We start from the raw sequence: 16881 nt of genomic DNA, 5'->3' as shown, positions 1-16881 counted from the left end.
CACTAAAGGTAGACACCTCTCTTCTTCTGTAAAATACTGACTCACGTTACTGTGTAGTGATTCATTTCCTAGCTTATATAAAATCCTTGACAAATGTTTGAATACCCAGTATACTATGGTGTGTGTGGAAATGTTATAGTTTGCACAGGACATATGGTACATATGCATTATATGCTCATCACTGGTGGGTGTTTCTATGACGTTTGGTTACGTGCGTCAGGTATATCTGATATCAATATCAAACCATATTGGATTCACTGTGTCCATTTTACATTTTTATTTAATGTCAATTATTTTATTTTAATGCCCATAATTGCTAGCTGGCATTAAGAAACAGCCTTGTGTGTTTCATATAGTGTATTCATTCATTCATGTTCAGTAACCTCCTTGTCCTGGTCAGGGTAGTGGTGGATCTGGAGCCTATTCCGGGACCACACCAGGAACTCATTCACACACATAGGGGCAGTTTATCACAGCCAGTCCCCCTGCCAGCATGTTTTTTTGGGAGGTGGGATGAAACCGTGGGATGAGGAAAGCCCCACTGAGACAGAGAGAGCATGTTGAGAAACTCCACACAGGCAGTAACCTGAGCTCAGGATCTAACTGGGGACCCTTATATCATTTTGCAATTATAGAAATGTTGTAATAGTACCGTTATTTCAAATAACGTAATGAAACGTGTGTAGAAAGCAAATTACAAGCTGTATATATCATCCAGTATAACATCACCAAACAAAATGCAGCCTGCAGTTAATTGATTGGCTAAACACAAGGCACAGAGCATACTCATTTGCATAAAACTGAGCTTGAGCAAATAAAGTGCAGACATCACATACAGTGATTGACGCTCTTGTTTGAGGCTTTCAGTGTGGTATTATTATTGTGATCATGCTCCTGTGCAATATTGTCCATTGCATATGGAAGCAATAATCATCTCCTCGTGTTCCCTAGGTGTGCTGAGGGTGTGGGAGTCGAGCTCGGCACGGTGTGTGTTCACACAGACGCTACCGAGCGCTGCGGTGTCTCAGTCAGTGCAGGAAGACGGGGATCCTCTTAGCTTGCTTTACTGCCTGTTCCTGCCCCTTTGCAACCGTCTGGCTACAGTCACCGCCGAGCACAACATCCTGTTCTACCAGCTGCCCTCTCTCACTGTGCAGCAGCAGGTGAGCACTGATCACTCACGGACCCATCTCAAACGTACCTACTTACCACTTCTCCCAGACACTTGGAATCACTGCATCATCTATGCGATTAAATTGAGAAGTTTGGCGCGCTTATGTATTGTAGCTGGGTGCCAGACTGTAGTAGGAGGGGTGATGGCATAATCTACTGTCAACCAATCCTGCCATATTAATAACATTGGCATATAAAATGAAACGAAAGACTGAAATAACATTTTCACCACTTGCTGGGAACCTCATCGGCTTTCACTGAGGAAACATGCATGATTCTGATTGGCTGTTTCTCACTATAGTCAGGTGGTAGCTAATAAAATGTGATTAAACAAACTAAGTGATGCATTGTTTTGACATCTGGGGCGGTTAAATATGGACAAATTGTAGCAATGTCTTCGTTGACTTTTTATGAAAATTATTATATCACTATTACTATGCTATCAGCCACAAACTGTTATACTGTTATAAAACTTATGGAACTGTTATCATATATTTAAGAAAGGGTTCAAACCTTCAGTCCCCCCAGCTCCGCCTCTGCTTAGCACAGTTGGATGACAGGTTTGTGCTGCATATGTAGCCGATTTGGTTTGTCTCTTGTTTCATACAAGCTGATTTAATAGTTCGTGCCAATAGCCAAAATGCATCCTCAGTTGATGTGTGTAATTTATCAGGTGTTAGTAATGCATCACACAAATGTGTTACATTAAAACTTAAATACAGTATGAAGTATTTCTTTTTCACGAAGTGCTGGACATGAGAAAAACCACTGATACAAAAGCAGTATATCAGCCTGCTGAACCAACTTGTCCCAGGCTCTCATGCTAGTGATTTGTTCACCTTGGTAGATGTATATCTATTACGTTATAATACAGAATTGTGTATAATTCAGGTGAGGGCCAAATTAGTTTTTGATTCATCCCCAGGTTCCCGTGCTTAACACACCATTGCACATATGTAATATAATATAATATAATATAATATACTATAATATAATATAATATACTATAATATAATATAATATAATATAATATAATATAATATTGTAGCACCATTGTTATAAAACAAAAAGGCTCATGCTTTTATTGTCCGTTTTGCTTTTTCTGAAGTTTGTGGGCTATAATGATGACATCCTGGACGTGAGGTTCCTGGGAAAAGAGGACAGTCACATAGTAGTGGCCACAAACAGCTCACAACTCAAGGTGTTTGAGCTGGCCACCAACAGCTGCCAAATTCTCTACGGACACACAGGTCAGTGACGGCCAGCAGGTGGCACTTCAGCATGCTATATGTTATTTTTTAAGTCACTTTGTAAATCCTGTGATCAGGACGGGTGTGTATGTGTGCATGAAGTTTAGTATCTGAATGCGAAACTTCAGTTAAATCTAGATTCATGCATATAGTCAATCACCAAAGCTGTGTGTATTTACCCTCCTTGTCAAATTCTTCTTTGCAAATTCCAGTGATTCATTTTTTTTTTTTTTTTTTTTGTAGACACTGTCCTGTCCCTGGATGTGTTCAGAAAACGTTGCATGTTTGCAAGCTGTGCCAAGGTGAGGGGATTTTTTTTTTTTAATCAAGTTTATCCCTTGAATGATGAGATTAAATACACAATTCTAAATACAAAGTGTTTTGGAAGTTGCTACAGAGAAGCTCTTGCTCCCTCTCTAAACGTGTGTATGTGTGTTTGTTTTTGTGTGTGTGTGTGTGTGTGTGTGTGTGTATTTGTACAGGATAATTCAGTGCGGGTCTGGAAGATGGACCCCATGTCTGGTCATGTACAGTGTGTGGCTCAGGGCCATGGCCACTCCAACGCTGTGGGCTCCATTTCCTGCTCCAGGTCACACATGAAAGCTTATTTCCATAATTTCACTAGATGAAAGACTCTCTAACATGCACGAAAGGCCAGAGTATAAATATATGAGGAAGTGTAGTTATTAAAGTGCTGATCAGTTTGAAATCTGTAGTATAGTCTATCCATTCAAACTTTTAATCACTGATACGGTAAAGTTTTCTTAGAGACATTTATTTAACATTTATGGATGTCTTGGGCATCAATGCTTTGTTTTGTCAGTAAGTTTGCACTTTGGGAGAGTCTTCAGGACAGATCATTGCACTTTGCCTTTTCTCAGTAACATGACGAGAGAAAAAAGAGAGCTGTTCGGGAACAACTGGTTGTAGCTTCTATAATATAATATAACCAGTGTCTCAACATTAATCATAATTATAAATGCATTAAATATATGATGCATCATTCTTTAATTAATAAGGAAAATGTTGTTGTTGAAAATTGCTGTGGTTATAAGAGGAATAAGCACTTCAGGATATAACATAACATCCTTACATAATGCACCCATGTCACTTGCCAAAATGGTTAAATTCAATTTAGACTTCAAACTGGAATTTGAACTAATTTTTGAGTACATTTCTTGTATACAATCATTTGTTCTCTGAGTTCATTGTAAACACTAGATTTTGCTACCTGGATTCAGTCTGGACCAGTTTAGTTGTTTGTCTACAGATCAGATTAGAACGTAAGTGCACCATAGATTGAAACAGCTGAAAATCAACCCTGTAACTCATTACTAAAGCATCCTTCTAATGGTTTTAAAGGGCTTGTAAGTGGATGTACAGACAGTACAATGCTGATTATCTAGCTTAGTATTCATAGCTTATGGTGGGATTTTAAAACAGAACATTGAAACTAAAGTCTTAAATGAAAAGATGTGTTGGTATCTGTTCTTTCTGGCCTAATTACTTTTTAACAAATGAGGCATACGCTTGTCTTAACCACTTCATTTCTTAGAAATCGTGGGTGGCTCCAGAATTACACTCTTTCATGTAACTACATACCTTTCCTCTTAGTGTCACTGCAGTTACTATGAAGTATTATATAAGTAATCATACTTATATGCATAACAAAAACTAAATAATAAACCAAGACTTTAGGAAGTTTATAGATTTTCAGTTAAATTGAAAATGTTACTAAGATTAATCGAGCTTTATCATTGATCAATGACGATTCACTTCTGCAGCTATGAGGATCGAGTAAAAGTGACCTCTTATCAGTTTTTCCGTAACTGACATGTGACTAATTCCAATTCTACTGGGCTGCAGAATTTTTCCTGCCAACAGTTTATTAACTACTTATGATGTTTACTTATGATAAGATTATAAAGGGACGGATGAAGCTGAATTTATTTTGAGCGGCATTGTTATAACACTTCCCGCTCAGTGTGTTTGTGTTTGTGTGTGTGTATATGCAGGTTAAAGAAGGCCTTCCTGGTGTCTGGAAGTCAGGACTGCACTATTAAAATATGGGATCTGCCTGATATTCTTCCTGGTCTGGGCGAAGAGCCAGCCCAGCTTACTGCTCGGATCACTGAGAAGGCCCATGATAAAGTGAGTCCTTGTTTTGAATACTTTCTTTGTTATGACTCAGTGTGAGTTCCACAAAAGTGTGTTTGAGGGCCATTTGAGTTTTTTTTTTTTTTCAGGGGAAAAAAAAAATCTCCTTGGTAAGAAGGAAATAGTATCAGGTGTCATGCAGCCCGGTGTGTCTGTAACTGAAAACGAATGCTTTGTTCACATTTACAGAAAGCATGACCTTAAATGGCACAAGTTTATTTTTGCAGCAGAGTTTATTTAGTTGTATTTTAAAAACGACTCAAGAGAAGGATTGTTTAGCCTTAAATAGCTTATCGAAACAATAACGGGCAAACTAATAATATGACCAGCATCTGATTTTAATCGGATATATCAGATTAAAGCTGTCATTTCTAAAAATGAGGATTAAAACGCGTAGGCGTGCTGTTATAGGAAAATAATAATGAAGGGGTCGTGACATGCAGCTTGATGCCTAGTAGTGATACTGTTACTACTCAGAAGTTGATTATTTTCCTTTAACAGCATATCCTTATGTGTTTTTATTATTCTTATACAACAGTAATTTTCCATCGACTATGATTTTGTTACTTATGGAAAAAAAACAAGATTGTACTTTTTATCTGTTTGTAATTGCATGTAAAGTTGTGGAACAGTCATGAAAGATGTCAGTTCCTGTTGCCAATTACATTATAACAGCTACACACAATCATTCTTTCACTGTCTCCTGAAGATACGAAGACAACGTAATGCAGCTTGTTACCGTGAAAGTGCCAAGTCCTCTGTCCTGAAGATTTCCTATGGCGAAAAACTTAACAGCATTACTACTTTACTATTAAAAAAACTGTAGACTCCTTCCATAAATGTAAACATTGATGATATGTTTTACTTTTTTAAATAACACCTTTTTTTAATCTGATATTAGGCTTAGAATGTGTCGAGTTTTCACCATATTATAATGAGCATATCTTGCAGCTGACACTGCTGTCAGAGCTGCTGTTCTAGAAAGTTATTTGACCAATCAGACTCAAGAATGTAATGGTAGTATAATGTGGTGTAAAATCTTACAGAACATTTTATAGGGTTGTTTATTGCATTTGCGACTGATCTGTTGTCTTTTATTCGTCCCTTATCTATATATGTGAAGACGCATAACTCATTTTCTGATATCACATTCTCAAAAGTTCCTCTCAGCCATTTTTTTTATGTTGTGTCGCTCTTGTTCTTTTTAGGATGTAAACAGCGTGGCTGTCTCACCCAATGATAAGCTGCTAGCTTCTGGTTCTCAGGACCGCACGGCCAAGCTGTGGTCTCTGACTGACATGAGCCTGCTCGGGGTGTTCCGAGGTCATCGCCGAGGCATCTGGTGTGTGCACTTTTCCCCTGTGGACCAAGTGCTGGCCAGTGCTTCAGCTGATGGTACAATCAAGCTCTGGGGCCTTCATGACTTTAGTTGCCTCAAGGTATTTCACATGGAGTAAGCAAATGAGTCGCATAGGCGGCGGTTTTGCGGTTAACAATTAAGCAGATAAAATGAGAAAAAAAATGTTTGTTTGGAAAGCACGTCTGTAGCTGTTAATGTGCTTCACATAGGTTTAATTTTGTCTATTCTAATCTTATTTTCTGCAGACGTTTGAAGGACATGATGCATCTGTGCTGAAGATAATATTTGTCAGCAGAGGCACTCAGATAGTTTCTGGGTAAGCCACACATTCCGCCACTATTATAATGGGAAACACACCCACACACACACAGATAAGAAAACAGAAGAATCCTCTGGGCGTCTTGGTGAAAGATGTCTTATCTGTTTTCCCTGACATCACCACCTGATTCTGATGAAGTCTCACACCTTTACCAGCATAAGGAAAATTGGCTCTCTTTTTTTTTTTTTTTTTTTTTTTTTTTTTTTTTTCTTCTTTTTCCTTTTTCCTCCCCCGCATGCTCCCTCAGCAGTTATGTACACTCAGCAGCTACATTCATGCATGGCCACTCATGTGGCAGCATCACAATACATAAATATTACATAAATAGATACAGAAATACATAATACATACAGGTCAAGAGCAGTGAATAGTCACATATATCAGAATGGGGAAAAATGTGTTCTACGTGACATTGACCATGTTAGTTCCACATAAGCTGGTTTGTCCAGTTTCGGTGAACCTATGCCCATTGTAGCCTCAGATTCCTGTTCTTGACTTTTCTGCTCACAGTGTTATACAGTATTTTGAGTTACCGTAGTCTTCCTGTCAGCTTGAATTCCCTTCTGACCTCCCTCATCAACAGAACTGCTGCTCACTGCATGCATGATTCTCTGTAAACTCTAGAGACAGAATCTGAATCCCAGGAGAGCAACACTTTCTGAAATGCTCCAACCAGCCTGTCTGGATCCAAGAAGCCTGCCATGGTCAAAGTCACTGAGATCACATTTTTTTCCTATTCTGACGTTTGATGTGAACATCATACGAAGCTCTTGTGCTATAACAGCATGATTTTATGCGCTTCGCTGCTGCCACATGATTGGCTGATTGGATAATTGTGTGAGTAAGCAGGTACACAGGTGTTCCTATTAAAGTGGCCAGTGATTGTATATAGTGTGAGACAAATATTCTCTTGATGCAAAAATTACAGTCAAGAAAGGCCTGTTTTGATTCTGTGGTGCATTGAAAGTGTTTTCTAATCTCTTTGTCTTTGTCCTCTGTTTTCGTGTAGCGGTTCTGATGGCCTTGTGAAGCTCTGGACCATTAAGACCAATGAGTGTGTGAAGACCTTTGATGCTCACCAGGACAAAGTGTGGGCTCTGCACGGCAACAGCAGCGATGATCTGATAGTGACCGGATCTGCTGACTCCAACATCACTGTGTGGAAGGTCTGTTCATCCAGGGCTTTTTATACCACTGCGTTAAAAATGAGGTTGCTATGGTAACATTTAAAGATGGGCAAAAGACAGAGACGGGCATAAACACGGGAACTGGATTACTGACTAACTTCTGAATAAAGTGGTGTTTCATGTCATCTTGGCTAATTAATTTAGCAAGCAAGTAGAAATTGACAAGGAGTCGCAACATTTTCTTGAACACTGGTCACAACACTGGTCTTGGTCTAAGACTTTAGGTCCTGACTCGTTTGTATGATTTCTCTGTAGGTAATGTAGTTTACAAGGAATTTTAGACAATAGTATTAGTGCATAATACTCAGAGATGGACCGATAATGTTAATAAGGCTCAAAAGAAGTAATTAACATAATTTAACTAAAAAGTATGATGAGCTAAATATGTGCATGAAAACAAACAAATGGAAAATAAGCGATGAGATTTCCCTCATCTCTCTATTTCTGCTTCTCCTTCCAGGATGTCACAGAGGAGGAGCTAGCAGAGGAGCAGGCAAAGCAAGAAGATCAGATTCTGAAGTAAGATTCCTCTGTGGTGTTCACTGTGCTCATGTTACAGTCAGAACAATGTAAAAGTTCTGTATCTAAAATATGCTGTATCCTTAGAATGATACTATAGCTCACAGTAAGTTGCTGGCCATGCAGGAGTATTTATAACACTAGAGCAGTTTTGCAAGTAGGTCAGCGTTAGAGTGGAGTTACATTACACACTGCAGTCCGAGCTGACGGCTGGCGCAGGTAATTGAAGGGAAGGGAATGGAATGTGAGTGGACTCTTCATTTCTTTGCCAGTCCTCCAGTCAGCAAAAATCTGAGTCAATCAAACAACCTAACTGATCTGGGATATAAAATAGCCTATATTTTAAGTATTTAACTGTGTTTACCATAAAGTTTTTCAGACCTCTGTTCTCACCAGTGGTTCAAAGGAGTTGTGTAGTTTTGTACAGGTTGTAGAGCAGCTTTCCCTCAAACAAACATATTTTTTGGTGCCTTTGATAATCAGCATTGCTTTAAATGGTTTAATTCTTCATTTTAGGCAGCAGGAGTTGTCCAATTTGCTTCATGAGAAGAACTTTTTGAAGGCTCTGGGTATAGCCATCTTACTGGATCAACCTCATACTGTGCTTCGAGTCATCAAAGGTACAGTCATCAGCCCTTACAGACTGCGTAGCCTGTCTACACCCAGGGTTGCACTTGTTTTTTTGTTTGTTTTGTTTTGGATTTTTACCTATTTTTCCTCATCAATTTAGCCACCTGCCAATTCCCACACACCAGCCAGCTCTCCCCTATCATACGAAAATTACCAACCAGGGTGGATCAAGGCTGACATGTGCTTCCTCTTTTCAAACTGTTGCCCATGCTGCATCACAGCATGCCCTCTTAACCCCATACGTGAGCTCAGGGACACTCATGATTGGATAGTGTTGCTATTATTTACAGTGGAGAGAGAGAGTATGCCATCTGTCCCACACATACACAAGATGGCTGCCTCCTCTATACACCAATAATTTGGCAAGATTATACACATTCAAAAACTTTTCCATGACAAGTCCAGGTACAAATCCAACATAAACAGAAATGTCAGGATGCGAAGCAATGCACCAGACAATGCGCTGCAAGCGTGGCAGCCATATTCTCTGTAATATTGCAACAAGATTGGTTTAATGGCTTATTGCACCATCTACATTGGTGCCATTGGCACTGTTTCTGTTATTTTCACCAGTTACGCAATGATAGAGTCCAGACCCAGCCATCTACACTGTTTACCTTTTTGTGCTCTATCAGAGGAAGTGGTCAGTGTAGGTATTTCAGTGAGGTATGTCCCGCAGAGTGGACAGGGTTTTTTTGTTTTGCAGTTGTAAAAAAAGATACGCAGTAGAGAATGAACAATGCTTCTTATGTAGTTGCCATGCCCGCATGTGTACATGCAGTCCCTTGCCAAAAAAAAAAAAAACCCAGGCTAAGTCTCAAATGGAGCCCATTTGTAGAAGTTGTGTAATAATACTGCACTCCTTTTTGTACCATTGATATTTTGGGGGAAGTTTCTTTGACCAACTCAACAGGTTTAACAACTGTCTTGCTCATTGAGTCATACTTTTCCAATCAGAGAATTTAAGCTTCTTGAATGGAAACTGATTCTATTTTAAGTTATCTTATGTAAAAACATATTTACCTGACCCAGCTTTTTTACATATTATATTGTATAAGCCATTATAGGTGGCACCAAATGTAATACAGGATTACAACTACATTCACAGAACGCATAAAACATGTATAACTTACTAAATTGTTGTCCTTGTGAAAAATCCTTTTGGTGGAAATATTTAGCATTTAAAAATTTTCGGTTTATATGTATAGTATAAAGTACATATTTGGAGCTGTGTTTCCAACACATAGGTGTTTCTTGAGAGCTCTGCCAAGGCACGATAACTCAAACAACCACTCTTTACAGCTGTAATGAGCAGAAAAGCATCTCAGAAAGCACAGCATGACAAACTTTGAGGCAGGATGGGCTACAGCAGCAGAATTGGGTTCCACTCCTGTAAGGAAGCTCCATCTCTAATTTGTGCTAGATTAAACTTATTACAAATAAAATCAGATGGAATGCTTATTAATTTGAAACAGATCTTTGATTGAAGTAATCTGGATCAGTCATATGTCTAGGAATTGTATTAAAACAGTGTAGGTTTAATGCATTTTAATGACACTGGAATACCATGACTTGACACAGAAATTCCTAGTCTTGATTAAGTAAATGTAGAAAAAGATAACCCTAATAAGTATTATATAAGTATTAGGTTTATGTAAAACTCCAACAGTGAGAGGAAATGAAAGTAAAAATTAGTATCTTCAGTTCAAGGAAACTGCTGTGGAGTGAAACAGATGGACTGAAAAAAATGTGGGTGTGAGCAAGGGCTTAAGCAAATAAAAGATTTGTTTAATAATATAATAATTGAATTGTTTAAATGATTTAATAATTAACTTGGTCATTGTTAGTAATACTAACTCACTGTCCATCATACTCAAAATATCTGTGGGAAAAAAAAAACATGTATGTATATATATATATATACACATATACACATTCAGACTGTCTTAGTAAGGATGTTAATAAGTCCATTAGTTGGATCAGGTTGGTCAAAGCAGTATGAAATTTTGTCAAAGATTTTGATGATAACCAGGTAAGACTGAAATGTAGGCACAGTGTTCATGTGTATTCAATCTCAAATTACAGTAAGATGTGGATCTTCTGAATTTTTTACCTTATTTAAAAACTTGATCTTGGCTTCCACTTCACTAAAAATGGAAGAATAAAGGAACAGAAAATGGCATTTCAGAGGTCATTGTCAAACTTTCTCATTTATCACACTGCTTGATCCCTCACATTGTCACTGGCTGATAACATTACAAAGAACATGTTGACACTGAGTAACAAAAATACTCCGAGATGGCTAAATACACCTTTCAGTAGGAAATTCCAGAGTTACAGCTTGGAATTCAGCTTGGAGTTACAGCAATACCTTTGCTGTAGTTATCGCAGTTTGATTCATCACAGGCTTAAGCTACAAACCGACATCTAGATTTGCAATCAAGTGTAAGCTGTTTCTCTTTAATGATGGCAGCTCTTGCTTTTAAATTCTTCATGCCTTGGTTAGAGCCATTATTTCCACTCGCCATCATGAACTAAGTAAAAGTGTGACCGTCTTATTTTCTGATGTTGCCAATGATCTCTGTGTTGGCAGAAATCCAGCAAGAGGAAGAGGCTGGACAGCATCTGGAGAAAACCATCCTTAGGCTACGGCAAGACCAGAAGGGTGAGCTCACACCACCCATGATTGTATTTCAGTATATAACATCATTAACATCAATAATATCATCAGTAATAAATAAAAAATTATAGTAATTATTATTTTAATTCATTTGATTATATTATATATATATATATATATATATATATATATATATATATATATATATATATATATATATATATAAGTTCTGTTCTCTGCTTACTAATGGGTGACCCTTTGAAAGCATAGACCCAGGTTCTCTCTTTAAAAAGAAAATAATAACAATAATAATAATAATAATAATTCCAATTTAAAAATCATTTCAGTTGTTTGCCTTTTTTTTCTGATGGCATTTTGATCCTCCTCATGGCAGGTAATTGTGGTAACAAATATGTTCATGTTCATGTGACAGGGACTGAAAATCATAAAATACATGTTAGGGGGAAAAACTATTTTATTTTTGCTTGTAAGAATTTCTTTTCAGGTTTGAGTAGAACAGGACATTTGGGCTAATATGAACCTGACAGTTATTATGTTCAGGTTTATAGGAAATCATCTAGTGACTTGGTCATGTGCTTGTATGTTCAGAGTCTCTGCTGCGATACTGTGTGGTGTGGAACACGAACGCACGGAGCTGTCTGAGCGCCCAGGCAGTGTTACAGGTGCTGCTGACTCACCTGAGCCCAGACGAGCTGCTGCAGTTCCAGGGAGCGCGCACTCATCTAGAGGGCCTCATCCCTTATACTGGTTAGTAAGCTTTGTGGTGTGTCTTTGCATGCCGTTCAGTAGAGTGCTGCAGGAGTGAGTTAGCTTTTTTGCACTTACTGTTCCATCATCCTGAAGTCAATGGGTTTTTGAATGAGTTTTTGGTTAAAGGGTTTGATTTAAAGGTGTTAATAATTTGCAGACATTCAGGATTTTCAGGTGAAGGATTAATATTAGGGAATGACATGTGATACAGTCATGGCTTTGCCTTTGCAGAGAGACACATGCAGAGGATTGGCCGTATGCTCCAGGCCTCCATGTTCCTGGATTACATGTGGCAGAAGATGCGAGTGACGGGAAGCAAAGACAGGTGAGCAGAGCAGAACATGAATTTAGCTGGATTTTCCAGTCTTATGCAAGAAGGTCTTTCACACTAAGCTGGATAGGCTTTTTCAGGTAGGATTCATGTGTTAGATGATATTTTGGAAAAAGTGGATTTGTACGGTATTTACTGAAGTATTTACTGGCTTCTGTAATGTTGCCTCTAAATTAGGGGTGTTATGCTCAGATATTTTCACGGTATCACTGTGTTTCCTTCATAGACGATTTCACCGCAGTGAAATTTTTGTTTCCGTTGCTATTTGAGCGCTCCCTCACCACAGGCTTAAGTTGCTTTGATGCCATACACAGAATGAGGAACGAGTGTTTGTTTTCCTATTGCAACATTTTCATCAGTCTCTACCTGCTATTAAAAATTAAATGATATATTCCCTAATAATTATTATACCACAGCACACTTGAATGCTTGAATCTGATTGGTCAGAAGGTGTGCATTATTTTCATATAACAGCATGGCTTGGACAGTAGTTCCAGCTGTAACGGGAACGATAGGTCGATATTCACGTACTTGTTCTAATACGTTATTGTTTCTATAGTAACGGCTCTTTCACAAGGACTTGTATGGCAGACACTCCACATAATCTAAGGCTAATAATAAATGGATTTAAAAAAAGCATGTTGTTGTTTAACAAAGTAAAATGTTTAATTATTAATGTGGTGACATTTTTGTTAGGAGACATTCATTTTACGTTTATAGAAGTAGTCGTAAGCCGTAAGGTTGTAAGCGCTTTGTAACAGTCAGAGTTTCCCAGCCCAGGAAAGTCTTCAGGACAGAGGACTTCCATATTCTCGGTATAACGACAGTCTGTGTTTTTTTGAGAGACAGACAGAGACAGACAGAGACAGACAGAGACAGACAGAGACAGACAGAGACAGACAGAGACAGACAGGAAACTGAATGACTGTTTATTGCAGCTATAACGTAGGTGAGAACAGGAACTAACTTGTCTCTCAGGCATTTCACAAGATTAAATGCAACTAAAAACCATTAAAATATTTGATATGCTGTTCATTAATTAATAAGTTAAATATTGTAATCATTGGCAAATCGCTGTAGTAGAAGCAGAATTGTTGGGTTGTGAAGTTATTGAGTCACAGCCAGACACAAAAACAGATGAGAATCACTGGAGTAAGGAACTTGATCAGGTTTATTTAAAAAAACAAACAAACAAACAAAAACGGACAGGCATTAATGTAAGGTGTGTTAATCAATGCTTTTTTTTTATTTTTAAATTAAAATTTTTTTTGAAAAGTCAACCATAAGGTAGCCCTCTGATCATACACCATGATTAATTGAAACAGTGACACTTCATACATACCCTCATTGTAGAAGAGATTTCTGCGGCGCCTATTAATCATTCAAAAGCAGCAGAAAGAATTTATTAGCAAGCACACATGGCTGTTTTTTTTGTTCACCTGTTTTCTTCACAGACAAAACATATACATTCTAAACATCCACACTGGCAAAATGCTGGCATGAAAGATCATCCTGACATGCAACAGCGTCAGGTGCTCCTTATCATACACATGATCACTTACACCAAGAAAACAGTTTATCTGTGTGGTTTCGCATTGTTTTATCTTCGTTATCTAGTGGTTATATTAAAGATTTCTTCACATGTTCTTTCTATTTGTATAGTTTTACTTATTTTGGTTGTTCAGGGTTTTTGGTAAAGATACTACTACTTATTTTGTGCTCACATTGACGTATGCCATCAGTTTTGATTTTATAGCTGAAAGATGAATTTAATGTACTCTGTACAAGTTTTTTGCAATTCTTAGCAACATAAACACACAGTGTTCACAAGATTGAAGATCCACTGGTTTTTCCCAGTATTGTTTAGATGATTTTATTTACATATACACTCACTGACCACTTTATTAAGAACTTCTGTACACTTGCACATTCATGCAGTTATCCAAGCAGCCAATCATGGGGCAGCAGCTCAAACTCAGATACAGGTCAGGAGCTTCATTTAGTGTTTGCATCAAACACCAAAATAGGCACAAAATAAGGGGGTGATTTCAGTGACTTTGACTGTGGCATGACTGTTGGTGGCAAATGGGCTGGTCTGAGTATTTGAGAAGCTGCTGATCTCCTAGGATTTTTCATACAGAACACATCTAGAGTTTACACAGAATGGTGTGAAAAACTAAAAACATTCAGTGAATAGCTGTCTTGTGGGCGGAAACACCTTGTTGATGAAAGAGGTCAGAAGAGAATGCCCAGGCTGCTTCAAGTTGACAGGAAGCAAATGGTAACTCAAATAACCACTCTTTACAACCGTGGTGAGGAGAAAAGTATCTTCAGATGAACAAAATGTCGAACCTTGAGGCAGAAGTCCACATCAGGTTCCACGCATGAGGAATCTGAGGCTACACTGGGCACAGGCTCACTGAAACTGGACAGTTAAAGGTTGCAAAAGACAGTTTTTCAATCTTCAACTGTCCAGTTTAGGCGAGCATGTGCCCATAATTTTCCATGAGTTATCCATATAAGTATATTTTAGTTCCACAACACTAACTCATCCATGTTACTTAAAGCCATTTACCCCATGAATACGCCACAACTCAGATGTTCAACAGGATGCTGCATCATCCAAATTTCTGAAGATCATGAGAAGAAAAGTAGATTCTCTGGTACTATTTTTATATTCAATGATATTGTGATATTGACTGACAAGTTAATTTTTAAATCTTAAGTAAATCATCTGAATGTCCGTTATGGCCTTATGCCTTTACCACGGCATTTTAACCACAGGATTACTGTATTTGCTAAATCTATGATTCAAAAATCTCAATCCTATTAATCAGTTAAGAACAAAATGCAGTGATTGTCAGCAAAGAAAACTTGTGAAAAATGAGATATTTAAATTTTTAAGAACACAATTTAAGAATTTCAAGAGCTACAAGGCACCCAAATGGCATCATGGAATCACTCATTACACTTTTGGTAAAGATTTAAAATTGATCATTTTGACTGAAACAGAACATGTGTAATGAGTCTTGGCATGATTTTCTAATCTGATCTGATCTGATAACTGTTTCTCCAGTGGGGAACTACAGGGAGAAGAGATGGACACCAGTCCTCAGGACATATTCATACTAGACAGGCAGCCAGGGCAGCAGAAACCGAGTAGACAGCGGGAGAACGCCGACAATAGCGATGACGTGGAGGAAGCGGACAGCAGCGAAGAAAACTCAGAGAACAGCGACAATGACAGTGTCAGCGCCTTGAAAGGTGTCAGCACCAAAGAAAGGGGTGTGAACGGGGTCAAAAACAGGGGTCATGTATCCAGTGATGAGAGCTCAGATGATGAGGATGATGTGGACATTTCCACAGTTGCTCCTGCCAAGGCTGCAGGGGCCACTTCCTGTATTCTGACCAACGCAAGCTGATCAAGCTGATCAGTAAGGGATCAAAGTGTCACAGTCTCTGTATACAGTCCTGAATGGTGTGGCTGTGTTGAACGAGAGCAAGCAGGAACCAGGTCTCTCTGTCAACAGCTAGAATTAAGCTGTACGTCATTTAATTGTATGTACTATTCTAAAGGACATGCTTTGCCTTTTTATATCATGTTCCAGAAAGAAGAATCTTGTGCTCTTTATTGTCATAGTCATTGAAGATTTTAAATAAATTCACTGGTTTAAAAAGGGCTTTTTTATTGATTATTGTAAGATGAAATGTTGCACATAAGATCCCTTGTATAGAAAATTCACCTTGTGTCCCCGATGAATCTTTAAATCAGACCTTAATCATTTCTGTCAAGCCACTTTATGAGAAGGATGAGTGGAATCCACGTCATCCTGCTCTGCCCTACAGAGAAAAGAGAAATCCGACATCCAAATCAGGGTGTAAATATTTAAAGGACCAAAAGCTTTTGACTGGACATTTGGTTGCTCAGCTGTTCCATGGCCAGATGTGTTATTCCCTCATTATTGCAATTAATAAGTAAGCAGATAAAAGTTCTAGACTTGATGTCATATGTGACATTTGCATTTGTTAACTGGACTCCAAAGTCCAAAAATCTGTCACTGCCAGTGAAGCAAGCCGTCAATAGGCTCAAAAACCAAAATAAACCCATCAGTGTTTGCCAAAAAACATCTGAAAAAGCCCATACAGTTCTGGAACAACATCCAATGGACAGATTATACAAGGAACAGCTTGTACCAGAATGATAGGAAGAATATAGAGAGTATAGAGAAGGGATTGAATTGCTCATGATCTGAAGCATTCCATCTCATCTTATGTTATGGGGATGTGTGGCTGCTGGAACTGGTTCCCTTGTATTTATTGATGATGTAACTGCTGACAAAAGCAGCAGGATGAATTCTGAAGTGCTTATGGCTATATTATCTGCTCAAATTGAGAGTGCAGAGGGACACTGACCTGAAGCATACATGGAAAGCACTTTTTTTAAGGAAAGACTTTTTTTTTAAGGAAAAGAAGTGGAATGTTCTGCATTTGCCAAGTCAATCACCTGACCTGAATCTAACTGAGCATGAATTTCACTTGCTGAAGACAAAACACCCCAAGAACA

General features: G+C 38.2%; 1 protein-coding gene across 1 annotated transcript in view; it reads left to right on the top strand.

The window, feature by feature from the left end:
• tbl3 (transducin beta like 3) overlaps nucleotides 1-15997 on the top strand; it is a 19541-nt gene extending 3544 nt beyond the window's left edge. Inside the window, exons 9-23 of the mRNA XM_026916800.3 lie at nucleotides 1-8; nucleotides 952-1163; nucleotides 2282-2423; nucleotides 2667-2725; nucleotides 2906-3012; nucleotides 4439-4574; nucleotides 5789-6019; nucleotides 6186-6256; nucleotides 7269-7425; nucleotides 7907-7965; nucleotides 8482-8585; nucleotides 11189-11260; nucleotides 11825-11983; nucleotides 12218-12311; nucleotides 15394-15997. The exon at nucleotides 1-8 is cut by the window's left edge and continues 89 nt beyond it. Coding sequence (XP_026772601.3) covers nucleotides 1-8; nucleotides 952-1163; nucleotides 2282-2423; nucleotides 2667-2725; nucleotides 2906-3012; nucleotides 4439-4574; nucleotides 5789-6019; nucleotides 6186-6256; nucleotides 7269-7425; nucleotides 7907-7965; nucleotides 8482-8585; nucleotides 11189-11260; nucleotides 11825-11983; nucleotides 12218-12311; nucleotides 15394-15739 — 1957 coding nt within the window. The 3' untranslated portion in view covers nucleotides 15740-15997. The remainder of the gene's footprint in view (nucleotides 9-951; nucleotides 1164-2281; nucleotides 2424-2666; nucleotides 2726-2905; nucleotides 3013-4438; nucleotides 4575-5788; nucleotides 6020-6185; nucleotides 6257-7268; nucleotides 7426-7906; nucleotides 7966-8481; nucleotides 8586-11188; nucleotides 11261-11824; nucleotides 11984-12217; nucleotides 12312-15393) is intronic.
• The last annotated feature ends 884 nt before the right edge of the window (nucleotides 15998-16881 follow it).

The sequence above is a fragment of the Pangasianodon hypophthalmus genome, chromosome 13 (genome assembly GCF_027358585.1).
Source record: "Pangasianodon hypophthalmus isolate fPanHyp1 chromosome 13, fPanHyp1.pri, whole genome shotgun sequence".
NCBI lineage: Eukaryota > Metazoa > Chordata > Actinopteri > Siluriformes > Pangasiidae > Pangasianodon > Pangasianodon hypophthalmus.
Note: the sequence above shows the minus strand (reverse complement) of the source record. Positions and strands in the feature narration are given on the sequence as shown.